The 20,445-nt window shown below is 46.8% G+C and overlaps 1 protein-coding gene across 1 annotated transcript in view; it reads left to right on the forward strand.

The window, feature by feature from the left end:
* VMP1 (vacuole membrane protein 1) overlaps nt 1-20,445 on the forward strand; it is a 141,518-nt gene that overhangs the window by 96,252 nt on the left and 24,821 nt on the right. The window contains 2 exon segments of the mRNA XM_015426282.1: nt 4,466-4,582; nt 18,979-19,040. Coding sequence (XP_015281768.1) covers nt 4,466-4,582; nt 18,979-19,040 — 179 coding nt within the window.

Raw genomic sequence — 20,445 nt, forward strand, 5'->3', positions numbered from 1 at the left:
TTCCCCCCCCCGCCCCCCCCCCCCCCCCCCAACCTTGGTGCTTATTAATGTTTAAATAAACTTGCTCTGTCAATGCTTGCTTTTGGAGCAGATTTTTTTTTTTTTGCATCTGAATGCAGCCTACAACCCCTTACGTCTTGCTGCATCGGAAGCAGCTGGCTTAGAGATGGGAATTAAAACAGAGCCCACGTGCCTTTTTCTCTCCTGAAGCATATAGTTTGCACAGAAGGGTGCTGACAGAGGCATGCAACTAAATGTCTGGGAGTTTGCTTAGGGACCGAAGCCAGACTCTGCTTTGTGTTAAGCTGATGTCTTCGCGGCACAGGGAAAATAACTCCGAACATTGACAGAATTGGCCTTCCTTGCTTGTTTACATAACGTAAAAAGACACTAACCTCATCTGTAAGGAAAGCGCAGCAACCTGGACTGGGTCCAGATGAACACATCTCTCTGCTAGATGGCATGGCAGAGACCTTAAGGGAACTGTTTTGGATCATGGAGGGCCCTGGTTCGAATCTCACCCCTGCCACTAACTCAGCAAGTGGCCCGTGACACGCCCTCCTGTCTGAAACATGGGAAGGTAGTTCTACTAACCTATCTGTTGTAAGGATTATGATCAAATAATGTCTGTGAAGCACTTTGGACACTGTAAGTGCTGTCTAATGCTGAGTAGTAGCGTTGCTGTTATTTTTTTCATAAGAGGCAACCACCCGCAAGACCTCCAGAGGGAAAATCGAGTGTCACTTTGCATTATGTGAATGCTTGAGGATGTTCGGCCGTGTGGCGGGCAGTTTCATTTTTCCCAGGACCATATAAAAATACGTGCTACCCAGGCGCATGCAAAGCAGGCGAAAGATCTTTGTAGTGACCAGTATAAGAGAAGAACAGTTGTCCCCATGCACACTTTTCTTTCCTGCTCCTTAAGCATTTGAAAGCTGTCTGTCTTCAGTAGTCATGGTTCCAAGACTGTGAAGGGGAGGCCAACTTTTGTATCGCTAGAGGGCACGATAATCTTCTGATGCACGCAGTTGAGCTTCTTAACAAAGCTGGCGTCTTGCAGAAGGGGCTTCTTGTGCGCTCAGGTATTATGAGAGCCTCCGTTTGGGTTGGGCAGGGGCACAAGCGGTCCGCTGGGCAGATTCTGCCACCACCACCCTGCCCCAGGGGGCACATCTGCAGCAGACCTTTCCTTTCTGGAATTGGCATGAAATAGCAGTTTCCCAACACTTATATGGCACGTGTGTCGCAGGGCATTATTTCAGTTTCTTCCTTCTACCAGTCCTTCACTTAAAGCTTTGGTAGGGCCACCAGGGGCCAGGTGTAGATGCTCCTGGACGGAGGTTGGTTCTCAGGCCACCAGGCAACCGTCCGTGCCGTCGCCCTGCTCTACGAACCCGGAATGGGGCAGAGCTCTGTCTGAAAATTACACATCCCGTTTGCAAAGGAGGCAGAACTTCTGCTTTCCAGGTTGTCCGGTTTTGGACTGAGTGATTGCGTGTTTGAAAAAGGAATCTCGGCTTCCAACACATCCCCCAATCTGTTTTCCTCCCTCCCCTGTATGTGACAACATCTGAAGCTTAATCCACAGAACGCTCTGTGCTCCTTTCCTGCCACTGTGCATAAGCACATCCTCTGGGTTTTGCTTGTAGTAGCGGTGGATTCATCGCCACCTTCTCTGCCCTTACCCACCGTATCAGTGCTGTTCCCTGAATTATACAAATAAAACGGGTGGTCACAGTGTTGCCAGCCTCCAGGTGGCGGCTGGAGGTCTCCTGCTATCACAACTGATCTCCAGGCAACAGAGGTCAGTTAACCTGGAGAAAATGGCTGTTCTGGAGGTTAGGCTCCATGGGATTGTACCACATTGAAGTCCCTCCCCTCCCCAGGCCCCGCCCTCCCCAGGCTCCACCCCTCCAAATCTCCAGGTATTTCCCAATCCAGAGCTGGCAACCCTAGGGTTTTTGGGTTTTTTTTTTTTTTTTGGCAGAATTGGATATTTTTAGAGGGCTGCAGAAGTGTCTGTTCCCTCTTACCCGTGTCCTTGCTTTAATTGGTTTCCTTTACAATGGTCGCTTACAGCTGCCTGCAATTTGTATAGCCAGTCCCCCAGAATCCTCCTCCCATCCTTCCTAAGGTGGCCGGAGGTTTTTTTTGGGGGGGGGATGTTGTTGGTGCCTGCCCCTCCCACCTAGAAGAGAGTTGGTGCTTTTGCAACTCTGAATGGCCCAGTCTTCAGGTTTGATCTAACTGACAGGGAGACACGTCGATCTGGACTATGTCTAGGATGAGGGCTAAAAACGCTGTGTGCTCCTCACACAGTTTTAAACACCCCCCACATAGATGTGGCAGGTCATATTTTATCGTGGGCCATTTGCCCGGGGGCTGGTATTTCTCTCTTTCACATGCTTATCCCACCCTTCCTCTAAGGCACTCGGGGGCTCTCCCATCCCCGCCTGGACGGTCATAGATTTCATAGCTCTCATTCAAATAGATTTTCTTGTCCCTATCAGTATCTTAAGCTCAGTTTGCTAAGGTCCTATAGCAGGCCAGTAAACCCTCAGGGTCCTCTGGGGCAATCGAGGCACGTGGGGCACTCAGATTTGGTTTGGGACCATAGTGTTGTATGTGTGTGGGGGGGTGACCCTTGAGAAGGAGTGGAGGCAAAGATACTGACAACATGCAGAGTGCCTGGAAATCTGCCCCAATAGGATAAATAGACCATTTCTGATGAAAGGGGTTCATTCTCCTTCCTCTGCCACAGTCTCAGTCAAGGCCCCCCCCCCATATCTGCTGTTGGGGGGGGGAGTTTGGAAGCCTTGATCATAGAATTTCTAGCATCTCACCTGGTTTGACCCGTGGTGTGCCCCCCACTCCACATTGGGTCTCCCCCCCCCCCGTCTTATTTCTTGTTCCGCCAGTTGGAGCTTTTCTCTCACCTCTGTGAACAAGAAGAGAGTCCCACTTAGAAAGTTGTGAGGGGTGGGAGGGGGCTAAATGCCTCAAATTAAGCCAAAGAGGAAGCTCTTGGCTGGTCTTGAATAACTGATACAGGGAAGGTTTGATGGGATGGAATTTATACTCAGACAGCAGTCCTTTCGTTGGTATGATTCAGCTCTGTCCTGATTATGAGGCAGCACCAACAAAAAGCTCTCGTAAAGAATTAATTATGTTATTTGGTTTTAATGGTTCGTGCACTTTATTGTTACCCACCCTGAGCACGTTTTGGCAAGGGTGGGATATAAATTTAACTAACTAACAAATAAATAAAGTATATGGTGTGTGTAGTTGTCCAAAAAGTACACTTTTGGGGAAACCTCATTATATGGGTCTAGAAGAGCCAGATTCAAGTAGTAAAAGATCAAGAGTCCAGCAACATCTTAAAGAGGAAAAAGATGAAGGCAGCTTTGACTCTTCAGAGCTTTATACCCTGGAAATCTGGTTGGTCTTTGGAGTGCGACTGCACTCGAATCTTGCTCACATTTTGAATTAGTGGCCGATTTATTAACTGCTACAAAGGTATTAACACAGAACGGGTGTCAGAGCCACCAACTATTAGAAACTGGCTGGTTACAATCTGGAATCTAGTTGAAATGGTAGAATTAACAGAGTTCATGCACTCGGGAAAAGATACATGAGTCTTTTTTCTAAAGCACGGCCACTGTTAAATAAATTTGTAAAAGCATTATAGTTGTTAATGGTAATTTTGGGTGTGATTGCTAAGATATGAAGATGTGCTTTTTACCTAGTTTCCTGTCTCTGATATAAATTTGAGTGATGGGAGAAATCCGAGGAGCAGGCGCAGAGGGGGTGAGGGTCCACAGGAAAAATGAGAGTACTTTGACAAAGGAATCCTCTTGGGGTGAACCAGACACCCAGGCTCAGCTCAGTCTGCCTCACAGGATTGTTGTGATGATAAAATGGAGTTGGGGAGAATTACATATGCCGCCCTGAGTTCCTTGGATAACAATGAAAGAGGGAAATGGCAAAGAAGCGAACAATAAAACGCTTCCGTTTTCAACAGCAGAGTCCGGGTTCCTAAAAGGTGAAAGAACAGCAATAAATACCAGATTTATATATATATTTCCCCCCTCCTTTGTTTCAGACAGTTCACAAGAGAACAGTCTGAGTGGTTGAGTCATTGGGCCAAAACACTTGTTGGGGGAGAAGGTTTGATATATTGCTTTAAAATGGCCGACTGTGGTTTTTCTGCATTTCATACGGAAGACGTCTGTTAGCTGTTTCTAATCTGGGGATAAGAAGAGGGAATCGGGCAGGATCTGTTGCTTGTCTGAGACATTGTCTAGTGGAAACCTCACAATTTTTTTTCCTTCTAATTTATGTGCTGAAATACACCATTCTTGGGTATAAGACAACATTTTAAGAAAAGAGTTCATATATATGTTTTTCAAAGGATTTACTATTGGATTAACCACAGTACTGAATTCTGCATCTCTTCTCTTCCCAGATTCCAAACCCTCTGTTTGATCTGGCGGGGATCACGTGCGGTCACTTCCTGGTACCCTTCTGGACTTTCTTTGGTGCCACCCTGATTGGAAAAGCAATAATCAAGATGCACATCCAGGTAATTACGCTTCCTTCCTTTGATCCAAACACCACCCATTTCTCCATGTTTTTTCCTTCCCTTTCACAAATCCACCCAGGCACATAGCTCCAGCAACATCACTAAAAAATGCAGTCCTTCCCCCCAGGAAGCACAGCAGTTGTCCCCTGGGAAACAGACTGCCCAAGGTTCTTGGTGTTAAAATGGTAGTCAGTCTGAGAACAACATTTCCCAGGGTGCAGCATCTCCAACACGACCCAACAATGTACAAGGCGACTGGGAATGGAAGATTCTCATCCCACCACGTCCTTTGAGTGGCTGATCACCTTCCCAACCACAAACCTGGTTCTGCAGCAGCACAGTAAAAGCAGACGTAAGGGGGTGGTTTTCCAACCCGTTCCAGGTTTGAAGTTAATCTTAGGAAAAAGCAAGGAATTTTGATGGTTTTTTGGCACACGGCTCCCTTTCCCCACCCCCAAGCCCCAATCCCAAGCCATGCTCAGAAGGTTTGCCACATCTCCAGTGATGACCCTGTGGGTAATGCCTGGTTCTCTCGTGCAATAGAATGTGGCGGCAGAGCTCAGGGGGAGCGGACCCTGGACTCAGCTGCTTCAGACGGCAATATGGTGGGTTCCGTCTTGGAATGTTCCCGTGCATTAAAAATGTCCATGCAAATAGAAATAAGCCCAGCAAGGAGAAAAGCCAGCATGGTGTAGTGGTTAAGAGTGGTGGCCTCTAATCTGGAGAACTTTGGCTTTGATTCCCCACTCCTCCTCCACCTGAAGCCGGCTGGGTGACCTTGGGCCAGTCACAATCCTCTCAGAACTCTCTCAGCCCCACCTACCTCACAAGATGCCTGTTGTGGAGAGAGGAAGGGAAGGCGATTGGAAGCCTTCCCTTTGAGATTTCTTAAGGCAGAGAAAAAGCAGGGTATAAAACAACTACTTCTTCTCTCCCTCTCTCTCTGCATGTTGCACTGCCTTCAGTTTGCAGGGAGTTTATAACCCAGGGGACCATTCCACAATGTGGCCATCCACCTGCCGTCTGACAAACTGAAGTACGTTTTACCATCTCACTGCCACCACCTCCTGTTGGTGTGAACCAGGTCTTGGAGAGAGGGAGAGACAGAGTATAAATGGTCAGACAGTTGCATTGGTAAAGATACAGGGGCTGGGGCCTATATATTACTGTATTCCTGCCTATCACTGTAAGTCTGTCCCAGACTAGGTAGTTTCTACACCACTTAATGTATCGTCTTTAAAAACTCAAGCTGTGTTTCAAGCTCTGTTTGAGATTTCTATAGCCCAAACCATAATTCACTGTTCCTGGGCTGTCTCGTCCTGTCGATTGTACTTGATTTACAGTATGTGATCCGCCTTGAGGCTCAGCAAAAACGGCAGACTATAAAAAACCAAATAAATACATGAATGCCCATGAGAGAGTGTGCATGTGTAAATTAGGAAGGAAGGAGTCAGGTAGTACAGTCCCCCAACCACAAATGAATTCTCAGCTGCTTGCATCTGTTCAGAGGTCCCAAAGAGAAGGCCATGAATGTACCATTCTTGTAAGTTCTTCCTCACTTTTATGTGGGCAGTAGTCTGGAGAAACGCCCCCCCCCCCCAAATTAAATTGTAATGGGACGGCTACAAGAAAATGCATTGGAATTCGTGTTCAAAGTGTTCAGCCCTCAATGCTGTTCAGGAAACTGATGGTTAGTCAAGGCGACGTTTTACCTGGGTTGTGTCTGTGATCAGCCAAACGGAAGATGCCACACAGTCATAATGAATGTACTTTTTTTGGGTAACATTCTTGTGTACTCATTTTTGTAGTACTCTGATGATAGCTTTTACTCACTGTAAAAGACCAAGGGGGTGGAAGGAGGTGGAACACCCTGCCACATGAACTATAATTAAATAAGCAAGCCCTTTGTACAGAAAAAACCCTTCTTCTCTATGAACACAAGACAGCTTAACACAATTTTTGAAACTCTCAGCAAAGCAAACACTGTTTGGAGGGTAGCCGTATTGAGCTCATTGCACCTAGATCAGCCGAGCGTGTTGTGGTGCGTTGAAGACACAGAAGATACCCAGGGGCAGAAGCTTTCATGAACCAGTTTGGTGTAGTGGTTAGGAGCTTGGACTCTAATCTGGAAGAACCAGGTTTAATTCCCCCCTCCTCTTCCGCATGCAGCTCCTGGTGTGGGTCAGTCACAAGTTCTCTCAGAGCTGTTCTCTCCCGAGCAATCCTCAAATGAGCTCTCCCAGCCCCACCTACCTCACAGGGGAAGGGAAAGGAGATTCTAAGCCGCTCTGAGACTCCTTCGGGTTGTAAAGGGCAGGGGGTATAAATCCAATATCCTCTTCTCTTCTCAACTGTGTCAAATGCAAGCCAGTTTTTATTCCGGCCCACAAGCCCTACAGAAGCAGAGCAGTCAGATGCCGGTGTTATCTGGCAAAGTGAGCTGCACTCCCCACAAGCACGTGCTACAGTGAAGCTGATAATCGTTGCGGTGCCCTAGTACTCTAGTTTTCACCTTGTTTAAACATTTGATTAACAGTTCAAAAAACACAATTAAAAAGCGCCAGAAATTCCCCCAAAAAGGGGGAGGAGGAGAAACAACAGATAAAGAGAAGCGTACACATAGCAGTCCCATGTGTGTGTAAAGTGTTGTCAAATCACAGCCCAGTAGAGCTCACCCTGGTTAGCATCCAAGATCTGAGGCGATCAGGCTAGCCTCGGACACATGTAGCAATTTGTACAATTAAATTAGTGGGGTTTTTTTTATTTTTTAAGAAAGTATCAAAATTTTACACTTCTCACCTTGTATTAGTGGTTTTTTATATTTTGAAAGAAAGTATCAACATTTTACACTTCTCATGTTGTATCCTTAATTGATTATTTCTGTGCTAAACAAAAACAATCAAGTTATCTACAAACATTTACGTTAGGCCCATTCAATGGTCAAATTAGAATAGTTCAAATTTTTTTGAAAACCATAAACATTAATCGGTGGCACAGAACATGTAAAAGACAACCACATCCATCATAACCTGTTGGATCCCCAAGCATCGAGAATAAATCCACGTTTTAAGAAAAGCAAAATTTATTTCAAAGCGTTGACGACATACTCAAACACGTTCTTTGTTAGAACTGGGGATACACAGTTAGATCAAGCATAATAAAGGAACTTCAAAGAGATACAGGTCCAATGAATAACTTTCCCGCTGGCGGGCTAATGAAACGGTTGCGCGCCCAGTCCATGGGAACCAGGCAGGATATTAGACATAACACAGGTGCAGTAGTCATGGGAAAAGCAATAGCCAAGCATTACAGCATCTTCTCCCCCACACAACCTCCAGCAGTTATCTTTTGCATTCCAACGCAGGAGCAGGATGATAGAAACCAAGCCGGGTGCAACAGGGAAAGAATATGTACACAGAGGTCACAGAAAACAGAATGGCAGCTTGCTGACATACTGCCCCCCTTAAAATACACTTACAACACACCTCCCGGGCCGGGCGGGAGATCTCCCGGGCTGGGCGGGAGACCTCCCGGTTTGTCCGGGAACCTTCTGTGGAAACTACGGATCAGGTAAGGGGCCCGAATATCCCCTTCTTCCACCCATTCGCGGTGCTGGGGACCGAAATCAACCCATTCGATAAGGTACCAGAGTTTACCACGTTTCACTTTACAATCCAGGATATCAGCGATCTCAAAATGTTCATCCCCTTCCAAAATGACAGGTGGAGGAGGAGTAGTTACAGGTCTCCATGGAGACGGGCCAGGATCCTTCTTTAACAGGCTCATGTGAAATACAGAATGCAAGGCACGTAAATTCTTAGGCAAAACAACATCAACTGCCACATCATTTATGACTTTGCGCACTTTGAAAGGGCCTATGAACTTCCATCCCAATTTCCTGCTAGGCCGCAGCATCTTAATGTTCTTGGTTGAGACATACACAAGATCCCCAGGTTTCAGATCAAACCCCACCACCCTACCCTTGTCTGCCTGGGTCTTGTAAGCAGCCTTGGCTGCGTCAAGTGTTTGGCATAACAGAGGCCATGCTTTTTGCAAGGACATACACCAGGTATCAGCATCCCCCACAGGACGTTGGCCCATCCCCTCCAAGAAAGGGAGGGGGGGGCTGTCGTAACCAGAGACAGCTTTATACGGAGACATGCCTGTGGAGCTATGGACAGTATTATTATAACAATATTCAGCAAGAGGCAATAAGTCACACCAATCATTCTGTTGATAATTAGTAAAACAACGCAAATATTGTTCCAGGGTCTGATTAACTCGTTCCGTCTGTCCGTCAGTCTCGGGATGATACGCGCTGCTGAGTCCTTGTTCCACCCCTAAAATGGAAAGAAGTTCCCTCCAAAATTTAGAAACAAATTGGGTCCCCCTGTCAGAAATTAACTTAGTAGGTAATTGATGAATTTTCACCACGTGAGACATAAACGATTTCGCCAACCTTTGAGCTGTAGGCAAGGAAGGAAAAGGTACAAAATGAGCTTGTTTAGAAAACAAATCAACAACCACCCAAATGACAGTGTTCCCTTTGCTCGCAGGGAGGTCAGTAATAAAATCCATGGATACCACTTCCCATGGTCTCGATGGAGTAGGGAGTGGCTGTAGAAGACCAGGAGGCTTGCCCAATCTGGGTTTAGTCAAGGCACATGTTTGGCAGGACCGAACAAACATCAAGAGGTCTTTGCGCATATGTGGCCACCAGAACTGTCTGCGGATGAGTTGTAGAGATTTAACAAAACTCCAATGCCCTGCCAGTTTCGAACCATGAGCAGACTCCATCACCTCCCTCCTCATTGAAATAGGCACATACAGTTTGTCTCCAGAATAAATCAGACCATCAGGGCTACGGACACAATCAGGCAACGTTGTCAGGGAGGCATCATCCTCAACAGTCAAAGCAGACAGATATTTTTGGACCCAGGCCCCCCCCCCCACAGGGAAAAGGGAAGGCGTAGTCTCATCAGAGTGTGGAATTGCCCGCGCTTGCGCCCTGGTGACCACGGCCCCCCCCAGATGGGAGGGGGAAAAGACAGAGTCCATGATGATCTCACGCTGACTGTCATGTTGTGGGAGGCGTGAAAGCGCGTCAGCCAGGGAATTCGCCGCCCCAGGGAAATGACGAAGAGTGAATCGAAACTTAGCAAAGAAGTCCGCCCAACGAAGTTGCTTAGCGTTGAGAGAACGGGGGGATTTCAGCATCTCCAAATTCTTATGGTCAGTCCAGACTTCAAATGGCAGTTGCGCCCCCTCCAACCACTGCCTCCACGTGGAGAGAGCCAGCCGGATTGCTGACGCCTCCTTTTCCCAAATCCCCCAGTTTCGTTCAGCGTCAGAAAACTTTTTAGACACAAATGCGAGGGGATGTAAACGACCATCCTCCCCCTCCTGCAAAATCGCGGCCCCCATTGCCACATCCGAGGCATCAGTTTGGACAATGAATTTCTTAGTTTCATCAGGGCGCGCCAGCACTGGCTCAGAGGTGAACATCAGTTTAAGTTTCTCAAAAGCCTCTGCGCAAGCAGGGGACCATTTAAGCGGGGCGCCTGGTTTCGTAGCATCAAACCCCTTTCCCTTGGTTTTGAGCAAATCAGTCAGGGGAAGGGCAATTTGAGCGAAATTCTGGATGAAATTTCTGTAAAAATTGGCAAATCCGAGGAACATTTGCAATTGTTTGCGGGTCCTGGGGGGCTCCCAGTCAAGTACAGCTTGAATTTTAGCAGGGTCCATTTCAACCGTCCCCCCAGAGATGCGATAGCCCAAAAAGTCAATGCATGTCTTGTGGAATTCACATTTTGACAGCTTTGCAAACAAGTGGTGTTCATAAAGTCGTTTAAGGACCTTGCGCACCAATTTAATATGCGACGGGAGGTCCTGAGAGCCAGGTTGCCCTGCTGGGTGGACTCGTGGGGGGACCAGCCGACCGCGCAGTTCCCCTGCGGCACTTTGCAACCGGAAGAGTTAGCTTCTTTGCCTCGAGAGTATAGAGACTTGGCGAAAGTGTTTGGCGAAGAGGAAGCTAACGAATTGCCCCCCCATCGCTCGACTGACTGTGCTATTGAACTTTTGCCTGACTGTAAATTGCCCAAAGGTAAAATTTATGCGATGGGGCCGGCTGAGAAAGTTGAACTGCGGAACTTTATTGATAAAAACCTAGCCCGAGGTTTCATTCGCCCGGCTTCCTCCCCTTTCGCCGCGCCTGTACTTTTCCGAAAGAAGAAAGACGGGGGGCTCAGATTGTGCACTGATTATAGGGGTCTGAATGCTGTTTCTTTATCCAATGCTTACCCCCTCCCGCTAATCAAGGACTTGGTAGCTGACAATATGTTGGATCCCCAAGCATCGAGAATAAATCCACGTTTTAAGAAAAGCAAAATTTATTTCAAAGCGTTGACGACATACTCAAACACGTTCTTTGTTAGAACTGGGGATACACAGTTAGATCAAGCATAATAAAGGAACTTCAAAGAGATACAGGTCCAATGAATAACTTTCCCGCTGGCGGGCTAATGAAACGGTTGCGCGCCCAGTCCATGGGAACCAGGCAGGATATTAGACATAACACAGGTGCAGTATTCAGTAGGGGAGAAAATTATAGTTTATGTATTTGCTTGTTTCATCTATAGTCCGCCTTTCTCTCTGAGATTTAGGGCGGATTTCGGTCAAAAACAGCGCACTAGGAGCAATACAATGCATACACCCAACAGAATTAGAGGACAGTGGCGTGAACACAGTAGAAGACAGATGATGAAGCAGGGTTACAAGGTTGGAGAACAATGCAGCGAACCATTACATTACAATGTAATATATCTGGATTATAATGTAATAAATCTGGATTATAAAATTAGAGAACAGTGTGATAAAAACAGCATTATAGACAACAGTGGAGATGGCCTCTAATTCCACAAACTATAGCAAATCACTACTTCCACTTTTTTAACAATGGTAAGAATATTGTCATATGTAAGAAAAATAGGATGTGCATTTCTGTCTGATTCCCTTAAGATGTTATTAATTATTATTATTCCCTTCAGAGCCCTCCATAACCTCCCTTTCCCCAATTTCTCCGCTCTCACGATGCCCCCCTGGATAGGACTGTTTCTATTCCTCCACCTTCAACTGTCCAAAGGTGTTCTCTGCCCTTAAACAACTCTGCTGCCCCTTGTGCCTGTAATTGCCTCCCAGAACAACCAGGCAACATCACCTCTCTTGCTTCTTTCAAACCGCTCCCGGAATCCTCTAGCACGGACCCTCAGCTTCTCAGCTCACATGACTGGAATGAACAGGCGTTCTTGCCCTACTTATCGTTCCCTCCACCTCCCTCTTATTCCCTGCCCCAAGGAGCTTACTGTCATATTTCCTCTGTAAAGCCCCGTGTATTGACGGCACTGGTGGTGGAAAGTGCCATCAAGTCACAGCTGGTGTATCAGGAGAAATTAGCAACTGATAAGCTGCCCATTTTTACGGTGGAGATAGTTTGAGACGGGTAGACATGTCTGTAGCAGTAGAACAGAGCAAGAGTCCAGTAGCACCTTAAAGACTAACAGAGCTTGTGGCAGGTTATGGGCTTTCGTGAGTCACTGCTCACTTCGTCAGATACGACTAGTATGTGAGTCCACCTGTCCTATATACTGGAAAGTGGAGTGGTTTCAGATGCCTAATGACATTAGCAGATGAATGACAATAGCAGGTGTGATTGGATTAGGTGTGATATGCAGAGAGGTAGTAGGCGTGGAGAAATTAAGATTGGTAATGAGATGGGAAACCTAGATCTTGATGAAGTCCAGGAGTTTGCATTGTCTTGAGCTTTATTGTCAGTTGTAATTCAGCAGACTCTCTTTCTAACGTCCCTTTGAAATTCCTTTGTAAGAGAACTGCTACTCTTATGTCAGCAACTGAATGTCCTGGACGGTTAAAATGTTCTCTCACTGGTTTTTGAATGTTGTGTGCCATTAGAGATAATGCAGATGCATATGAAGAACAGAGAATCAGGCACACTTGACGTTTGGGGAAGGAGCTGTGACTCAGGCCTAAACCACGTGCTTTGCTCTTAGGATGTCCCCAAAAATATCTCTGTGGCTGAGATCTCGGGACTGCTGCTGGCACTCAGAGCAGAAATTACTGAGTTCGATGGACCACGGGTCTGACACTGCATCATATCAGCTTCATATGTTAGCAATGTTCTAGGACATGTTGTAGCGTACAGATTCAATTCACTGCTGTGATCTATGGGCCAAACGTGACATTTTTCCACGAGTCAGGTCTGAGTTCGCCTTTGAGCTGACCCATGTACTCTTCCAGTTGGTCACTAGCTGCCGTTCCCAAACGCTGCAGGAACCTCTTCGGATTGGGACTGTGTGGGAGGGCTCCAGCTTTCCCCCTTGCTCTGTTTTTCCTAAATAGAAAACGGTACACAAGCTGGGGGCTGAAGTTTCTCCTCTCCCCACACTGTGGTCCCAAACCCACAGCTGCCATCGGATTGTAAGAGTGCAAGAATCGGCTTACAGGGGAACCCAGACCCGGCTTGTGAAAAAAAGTCGCATCTAGCTTGGTTCTACGAGCAAGCGTGACTCTAGGGTGTTCCTCTGGAATTCTCTGCAGCACACAGTAATTCTGTAGTGGTTTACTAGGGGTATGAAGGGTTCTCTGAGGATAATCACTGGTCCGGGGAGATAAACCTTGGAGGACGTGCTGTTCTGTAGCTTCTTAAAAAAAGGACTGTCATTTATAATCAACACCCACATGTGGTTTAAGCAAAGAAAACCAAAACAGCCACATTCCTCCTCCCCGCCCAAATATTCTACACTGGGTAAATCTCGTCTTTGTCATCAATGTAAGCATGTTTTTGCCCCCCCCCCCCCCAACTTACTTCTTGCATGCCTTTATTCAAGCACATTGTGGCGCAATATCCTGAACCATTTTTTTTTCATTGTATGTACATCTGTGCTTCTTTCCTACTGCTGCTGAGAAGTTTAGGAAATGCAGCGGTTGTACATGATTTACAATGAAGTCCCCTGCCCTCTATCCCAGACAGGAAGCCACTGGCCCCGGCACAGTAGTCCGTTTTATGGTCGCATTTAATTGACCTTATAATATGCTCCACAAAACATTTACACAATCTTCCTCTGCTCCCCCCCTCCCCCCGCCAACTTCAGTGTGCCACTCGGAATCAGAAAGCGGCAGTCCTCGATTCAGTAGCAATACTAAACCCTCATTCCTTAAAATAAGGTGTGTTTGGGGGGGGGGAATGCTCTAGTACGGGGTGGCCGAACTTGCTTAACATAAGAGCCACGTAGAATAAATGCCAGATGTGTGAGAGCCGCAAGACATAAACAAATATTACACACGTGTTTTTATTGAAAATATGCAAATTTGCTTTTATTAATATTAAATTGATAACTTTAGATGGGGAGGGAGGGGAGAAAGAGAGAGAGTGAAAGAAAGGTGGAAAGAAAGAAAGTGGAAAGAAAGCAAATAGATGGGAGAGGGAGGGAGAGGTGGATAGAAAGCAACTTTAATGTTAAATGTGTCCTCCAGGGCCCCCCCTGCCCCCACACCAGCTAGCTTGGCTTGGAGAAGGGATTTAAAGAGACAAATGCCTTCTCCAAGCTGGCTGGTGGGGCGGGGGGTCGTTGAGAATGCTCTAGTAGTTCACGCCTCAAAGATAAGCATCCCATCTCCCACAGTTATAGAGAATTCTGCTGCTGTACTAATCAGGGATACCTTTTTAATGGATTACAAGGTCTTTAATCCATTTAGTAGACCAACCGCTGCTGTTTTATATGGTGCACTTGCCTTTCATTTGTACATGTGTTCCTCCCCTTTCCCCTTTCCATATTTCCTGTCTGCCAGCAAAGTTTGGTGTAGCGGTCAAGAATAGTGGACTCTAATCTGAGAGAATCTGGTTTGATTCCCCACTCCTCCACATGCAGCTGCCGGTGTGACCTTGGGTCAGTTACAAGTTCTCTCAGAGCTGTTCTCTCAAGAACAGTTCTCAGGAGCGCTCTCTCAGCCCCACCTACCTCACAGGGTGTTTGTTGTGGGGAGGGGAAGGGAAGGAAAGGAGATTGTAAGCCACTTTGAGATTCCGAGAGAACAGTGGGGTATAAATCCAGTCCTTCTCCTTCTCCTTCCTCCTCTTTCCTGCACACCATACTCGGCATGTGCAGGAAAAGTTGCAAACTACGATTTGTTGACTACCAGGAAGTGCAGGGGGAGGATGGTGCCAGCAGTCCTAAGGATCCTGTGCATGACCTAGGGGATCAAACTAGGGGTTTGAGGAGGCTGATTTCTCTCTCACACACCCACACCCACTCACACACGTACCACCTTTCCCCCTTTTACCTGTCTCTCAGCTGCTCTCTACCTTTAAATCCCTTCCAGAGCGAGTCCAGTCCTGAACTGGCTGGCTTTTTGTGGGTTCTATGCCCCCCCCCCCCACACTTCTGGTCAGTTTAGAAAGTCAGATTTTTCGGCATACCTGATGAGTCCCCCAAGTATGTAAAGTACATACATAAGTGCTGTCGAGTCACAGCCAACGTATGACCTCACCAAGGGGCTTTCGAGGCAAGCAGGAAGCAGAGGTGGTCTGCCATGGCCTTCCTCTGCAGAGTCTCCCTTGGTGGTCTCCCATCCAAGTACCAGCCCTGCTTGGCTTCCAGGATCTGGAGAGACTAGACCAGACCACCTCCCCCCCCCCTCCTTATTTGAGGGTGGCCTGATCGGGTGCTTGCAGCATCCGCACAGGGGCCAGCCAGAAGTCATGGTAACGCACCTGCATTTACAAGTTTGACGGAGGGAGATGCTGGAGATATGACACCTGTCTGGCATCCAGACATAACCTGGTGCCACTCCGGCATATCCATTCATCCTCACTTGCTTGAGAAGAGCTTTTCCTGTATTAATTTAGTGTACATGCTCCTGAGGCAGTTTCCAGCCATCCATTAAAACAATAAAATAGTGAAACAATGCCAGTAATCTAAAAGTATTGCCAAAAAACAACATCATGTAATTCCCCAATAAACTACGGGCATTTTATCCTGAAAACCAACAATAACGAAAGAAGAAACGGGTAGATTTGACTTGGGAAAATGGAGGGAATCAGTGAAAACTCGGCCATCTCAAATTCAGGCAAATCCATATAGGCAGAGGGTCACTCAATGAAGGCCCCACAGCAGGGGAGGCCCTGCCACTGTTTGCCCAGAGGAAAGTCCGAGAAGCTGGTCTTTATTTATTTACGTTATCTGTCATCCCCTTTTTTTTTTACTGAGACTCTTAAGCGTATTGCAGAATGTAAATCAAGGCAGTCTTTAGGATGATACATTTAATAAGCAATGTAATAGGACTAGGAATTGTGGAAATTTGAAGCAGAGCTGTCTTCTGAACAAAACGTAAGCATAGGACAGGCCCTTTTATCCACACACAAGTTGTTCTGAAGAACAGAATTTCACAAAACGTCTCTTTCTTCCAGTCACAGTGCTGCCCATGGTAGGAGAAACTCCCAACTGGTGAGGTTCTTCCTTATCTGAAATTCTTGAAGAGGACATTCCAGGGGTGGAACCGGCAAAATCTGTGCTGGCTTGCTTTGTCCCCTGCATGTATCTTGCCCACACCCCCACACTTTATGGAGTGAATGGTTGAGGCCAGTGGCCCGGACCCTAACATCTTAACTCTTTCACCACTGCTGATATGCTTCTATCTGAAGGAATGGTTACATGAAGGAATGATTACTGTGAGCACTTTAATTGTATGATTGTTTCTAAAATGTTTTATGTGGACTTGGTACATTGTACCGGCCAATGTAAGCTGCCCTGAGCCTGCTCATGGGGAGGGTGGGATATAAATGCAACAAATCAATCAATCAATAATAATGAATCTGAGCTGACATGGCACTTAGGAGTATGGCATTGTATACTGTTGTCTTAATTTGGTTTTAAATATGTTGTGTTTTATATTGTTGTTACCTGCCCTGAGCCCATACGCGGGGAAGGCAGGATACAAATCCAATTGAATAAATAAATAAATAAAATGCCCCCCCTCCCCCCCGAGGTTACATCCAAAGTACAGTGCATGCATCCGTTCATCCCATAATAAGTAATGGAAACAAGAGGGAGGGGCCCAAGCCACTGAATTGCTCAACCTTGATTTATGGGAGCTAATCGTCTTGTGGTCGTATCTGTCGCTGAAACACTATTTTCCATTTTTAACTTGTTTTTCTCCCATTCCTTGAGTTACGCTGCTTCTAAAGAGCAGGAAACGGGGATTTAAGTGAAAAAACAAACAGAAATCAGCACTTGGTTACCCATGTTTAGGGGATCTCTGGAGGAACAGCTCGTCAGGTGTCAACACTGTGCCTTGATTGGTCATATTTTATACCACCACTTGCTTGAATCTCACCTCCCTATATGAAGCGCCCTCTGCATAGAAAACTAGATGGTAGAGAAGGGGATCTAGCCCCGTCCTTATCGTAGCTTTCTGTGCCCCGTGACGTGTTTCATGTAATTACCCATCTACCTTCTCGCACAGGGAGCTTACTGTGGAAACCCTCTGACTTCCCTGCCCTGGGTGGATTTCAGTCCTTAAAATGCTCCATAAATAAAGCCAGGCTTGGTAGCTTTGGAAGATCAGTGGATTTCGTGGGGGGTGGGGAGGTTCAAGCATGCCGTAAATTAGTGGCTCTTCCAACGCATCAGTTTGTTTTTCCCTTGAAGGGACTGATGTTTTTGAGTGATCTTCAGTCTTCTGGTAACCACTGGTCTGAGATTTCATAAATTCTTGGAGCCGAGCCTGAAGAGAAAATGGAAACCATTATGAAATAGAGGGTGTTTTTTTAAAATAATGGAATAACTTTTTCATCATTGGTTTGGGATGGAATAAAAGGCCAATGCGTGGGGTTATGTTTCATGGATCCAGCTGCTGCCAGCAGTGGGGCTGGTGTGTCTAGTTTCCCTCCACCCATCCATCACGTCTAGTACAAGTCCCCACTGTGGTGCCCGCGGTATCTTTCCTGGTGCCCACCAAGGGTTGTTAGAAAGTGGGCGAGGCCGGAAGGTGCTTGTGCCCAGCAGGACTTGTGATTGGCTGTGCTAAACAGAGTTTCTGCCTTAAACGTTGAAGAAATACTATGAGAGTCATTCATGAACTCCCTGCCTGACAATTTGTGGTTGTGCCCACCACCTCCTGTGGCAGCCCTCTTGTGGTTGTCCAGAGTTACCTCTAAGCTGAGTTGGCGTGAGCTAGCTCACAGTTTTTTAGCCTCCGGCTCACAGATTTTTGTCTTCGCTCAAGAAGCATGGCTCCAGAGCAAACTGATTGATGCAGTAGCCAAATTGCTCGCTCACAACTTTAATGCCGGTAGCTCACGAAGTAGATTTTTTGCTCACAAGACTCCACAGCTTAGAGGGAGCATTGGTTGTGACCACCACTCTGCAGGCTGAAAAGGGCTGGGGATCTCTGGTCTAGCAGAACTTATCCCTTGACAACATCACTGTTGTGCACTTGCCTGGGCCTCGACAACCTCACTGGGTGTTACTAGAGTTGCCATTTGCCCGGGGGGGGGGATCCCCCGATTTTGTGGGTTCCTCAAATAGCAACATCGCATGTGATGTGCCTGCTTCACCCGGAAGTGACATCAGTACATCGGTGACATCGGGGATGATGCTCTGGGTTTTGAGCAAAACTCTATGGTTCGATGCTAATTTTACCATAGGGTTACGCCCAAACCCTAGAGCATCGCCCTGACATCACCGACATGCTGATGTCCCCCTACCAGTGTTCACTCTAAGCTGAGTTAGTGTGAGCTAGCTCACAGTTTTTAGCCTCCAGCTCACACATTTCTGTCTTAGCTCAGGAAGGAGGGCTCCAGAGCAAACTAATGTATGCAGAAGCCAAATGGCTCGCTCACAACTTTAATGCCAGCAGCTCACAAAGTAGAATTTTTGCTCACGAGACTCCACCGCTTAGAGGGAGCACCAGTGGAAAAAAGGGACCCGGCAACCCTAGATGTTACAGAAGGAGAGAGCTTTGAAACCTGGCTTCCATTTTCAGCAGCAGGTGTGTGTTTTAGTTAAAGATCCATCTAGTTTGCCCCTAGATTGGAAGGGCAGTCACGGGTCCCAGGGCAAAGGCTTGCGATGCAGCAGCCTTGCTGAAGTTAGAATGGCGGCGCCTGGCCAGTGGCCTGGGGGGGAAGACCACCTGGGGATCCTGTTTGCTGCCTGAAAATTCCACAGAAGAGGTTGGGATCCAAAGCAAGGATGAAAACACACACAGGCGCAAGAGGCTGCTGATTAATTGCACAGGGACACAGGTTGCGATACTGTATTGTCCCCCGCTTCCCCTTTGGGTCAGTGTCTCTCTGACTGATGTTTTCCTTCCTACAGAAACTTTTTGTGATTATAACGTTCAGCAAACATATAGTGGAACAGATGGTGTCTCTAATTGGGTGAGTAATTCTATAGCTGCTTCTCCCTGTTAAGCCGTGAAATATTGCTATAAACATTTGTTTAATGCCAACGATTTACAGTGCCAGGCATTGGGGGAGGGGGTTATGCAGGTCAAATGCCACCCACCCTTGCCCCAGAGAGTTTGTAGTCAAAGAAGGGTAGAGGCGGGGCATGTTCAGGGCTTTTTTTAAAAAAAAACAAACCCTAAAATCTGTGTTCTGTTACATTCATTTGAATGCACAATTTGTTCTGCGTAATTTTAAAATTCTGCATTTAGTCATTTGAAAGGATGCCTTTGATTCTGCTCATCACAAAGAGGGTTGTGGGGCCATTCATAAGAACACCGGTGTGCTGACTGAGGGTCACAAGTGGAAGAAGCAAGCCAAGAAACTAGGAAAACTGAATCCCATGCCCCAGTCGGTTTTTGTGCCCTTGCACAAATTGCAGCACATATTTAAAATTTTGAATGCATTTTAAAATGGAGAGGCGTGTTTGACTAGTAGCAGATTATTCTCCTCCTCCTCCATTTTATCCTCACAACAACCCTGTGAGGTCGGTTAGGCTGAGAATGGATGACTGGCCCAAGGGTCACCCAGCAAGCTTCCATGGCAAAGTGGGGATTTGAACCTGAGTTTCTCAGATCCTGGTCCAGTGCTTTAACCACTACGCCACGCCAGCTTTCCAGTTAACATGGGAATAAGTATTCTTTGAGCGAAAAGGCTACTGTGGTGGTATAAAGCGCACACACAGAAGTGAGTGCTGAATAAAAATGAACGCAGGCACCTTCCAACGTCAAAAAGAGAGCGCATACAAGTGGCTCACTGCTAGACACCAGATCACTACGCAAGGCCCCTTTCAGCACAACTCCAGATTTCTTGGTACTGTTAACTTCACCTGCATATTTTATTTATTAATTATATTTATACCCCGCCCATCCTGTGAACAGGCTCATATACTTTCCAGTTAAATGCATTAAAAACATCAGAAGAGCCCCTCTGGATCAGGCTGGGGGTCCATCTAATCCCGAAATCCTGTGTCCAGTGCTAGCCAACCAGAGGTAGAGAAGCCAAAGCCTCCTTCCATTGCTCTGCACCCCCAGCAAGTGGAAATTCAGAGGTACACTGCCTCTCAGCACTGAGGTTCCATTTATCCATTATGACAGTTGATAGGACTCCTCCTCCTCCATGGGTCAGTCTCACGTCCCCAGCCTTTTCCAGCCCGTGGGCACATTTGGAATTCTGACACAGCCACAAAATGGCTGCCACAAGAGGCGGGGCCAGCTGCAAAATGGCTGCCACAGCTTAACTTTTTATTTTTATTTTTTTTGCCACAGCTTAACTTCAGTCCCACAATGCAGATCCTTGTACTGTGCTGTTGCAACCGCTGCTGCCAAAGCAACATTTT

This window comes from Gekko japonicus, unplaced genomic scaffold, assembly GCF_001447785.1.
Source record: "Gekko japonicus isolate JY-2015 unplaced genomic scaffold, Gekko_japonicus_V1.1 scaffold476, whole genome shotgun sequence".
In the NCBI taxonomy this organism is placed as follows: Eukaryota; Metazoa; Chordata; class Lepidosauria; order Squamata; family Gekkonidae; genus Gekko; species Gekko japonicus.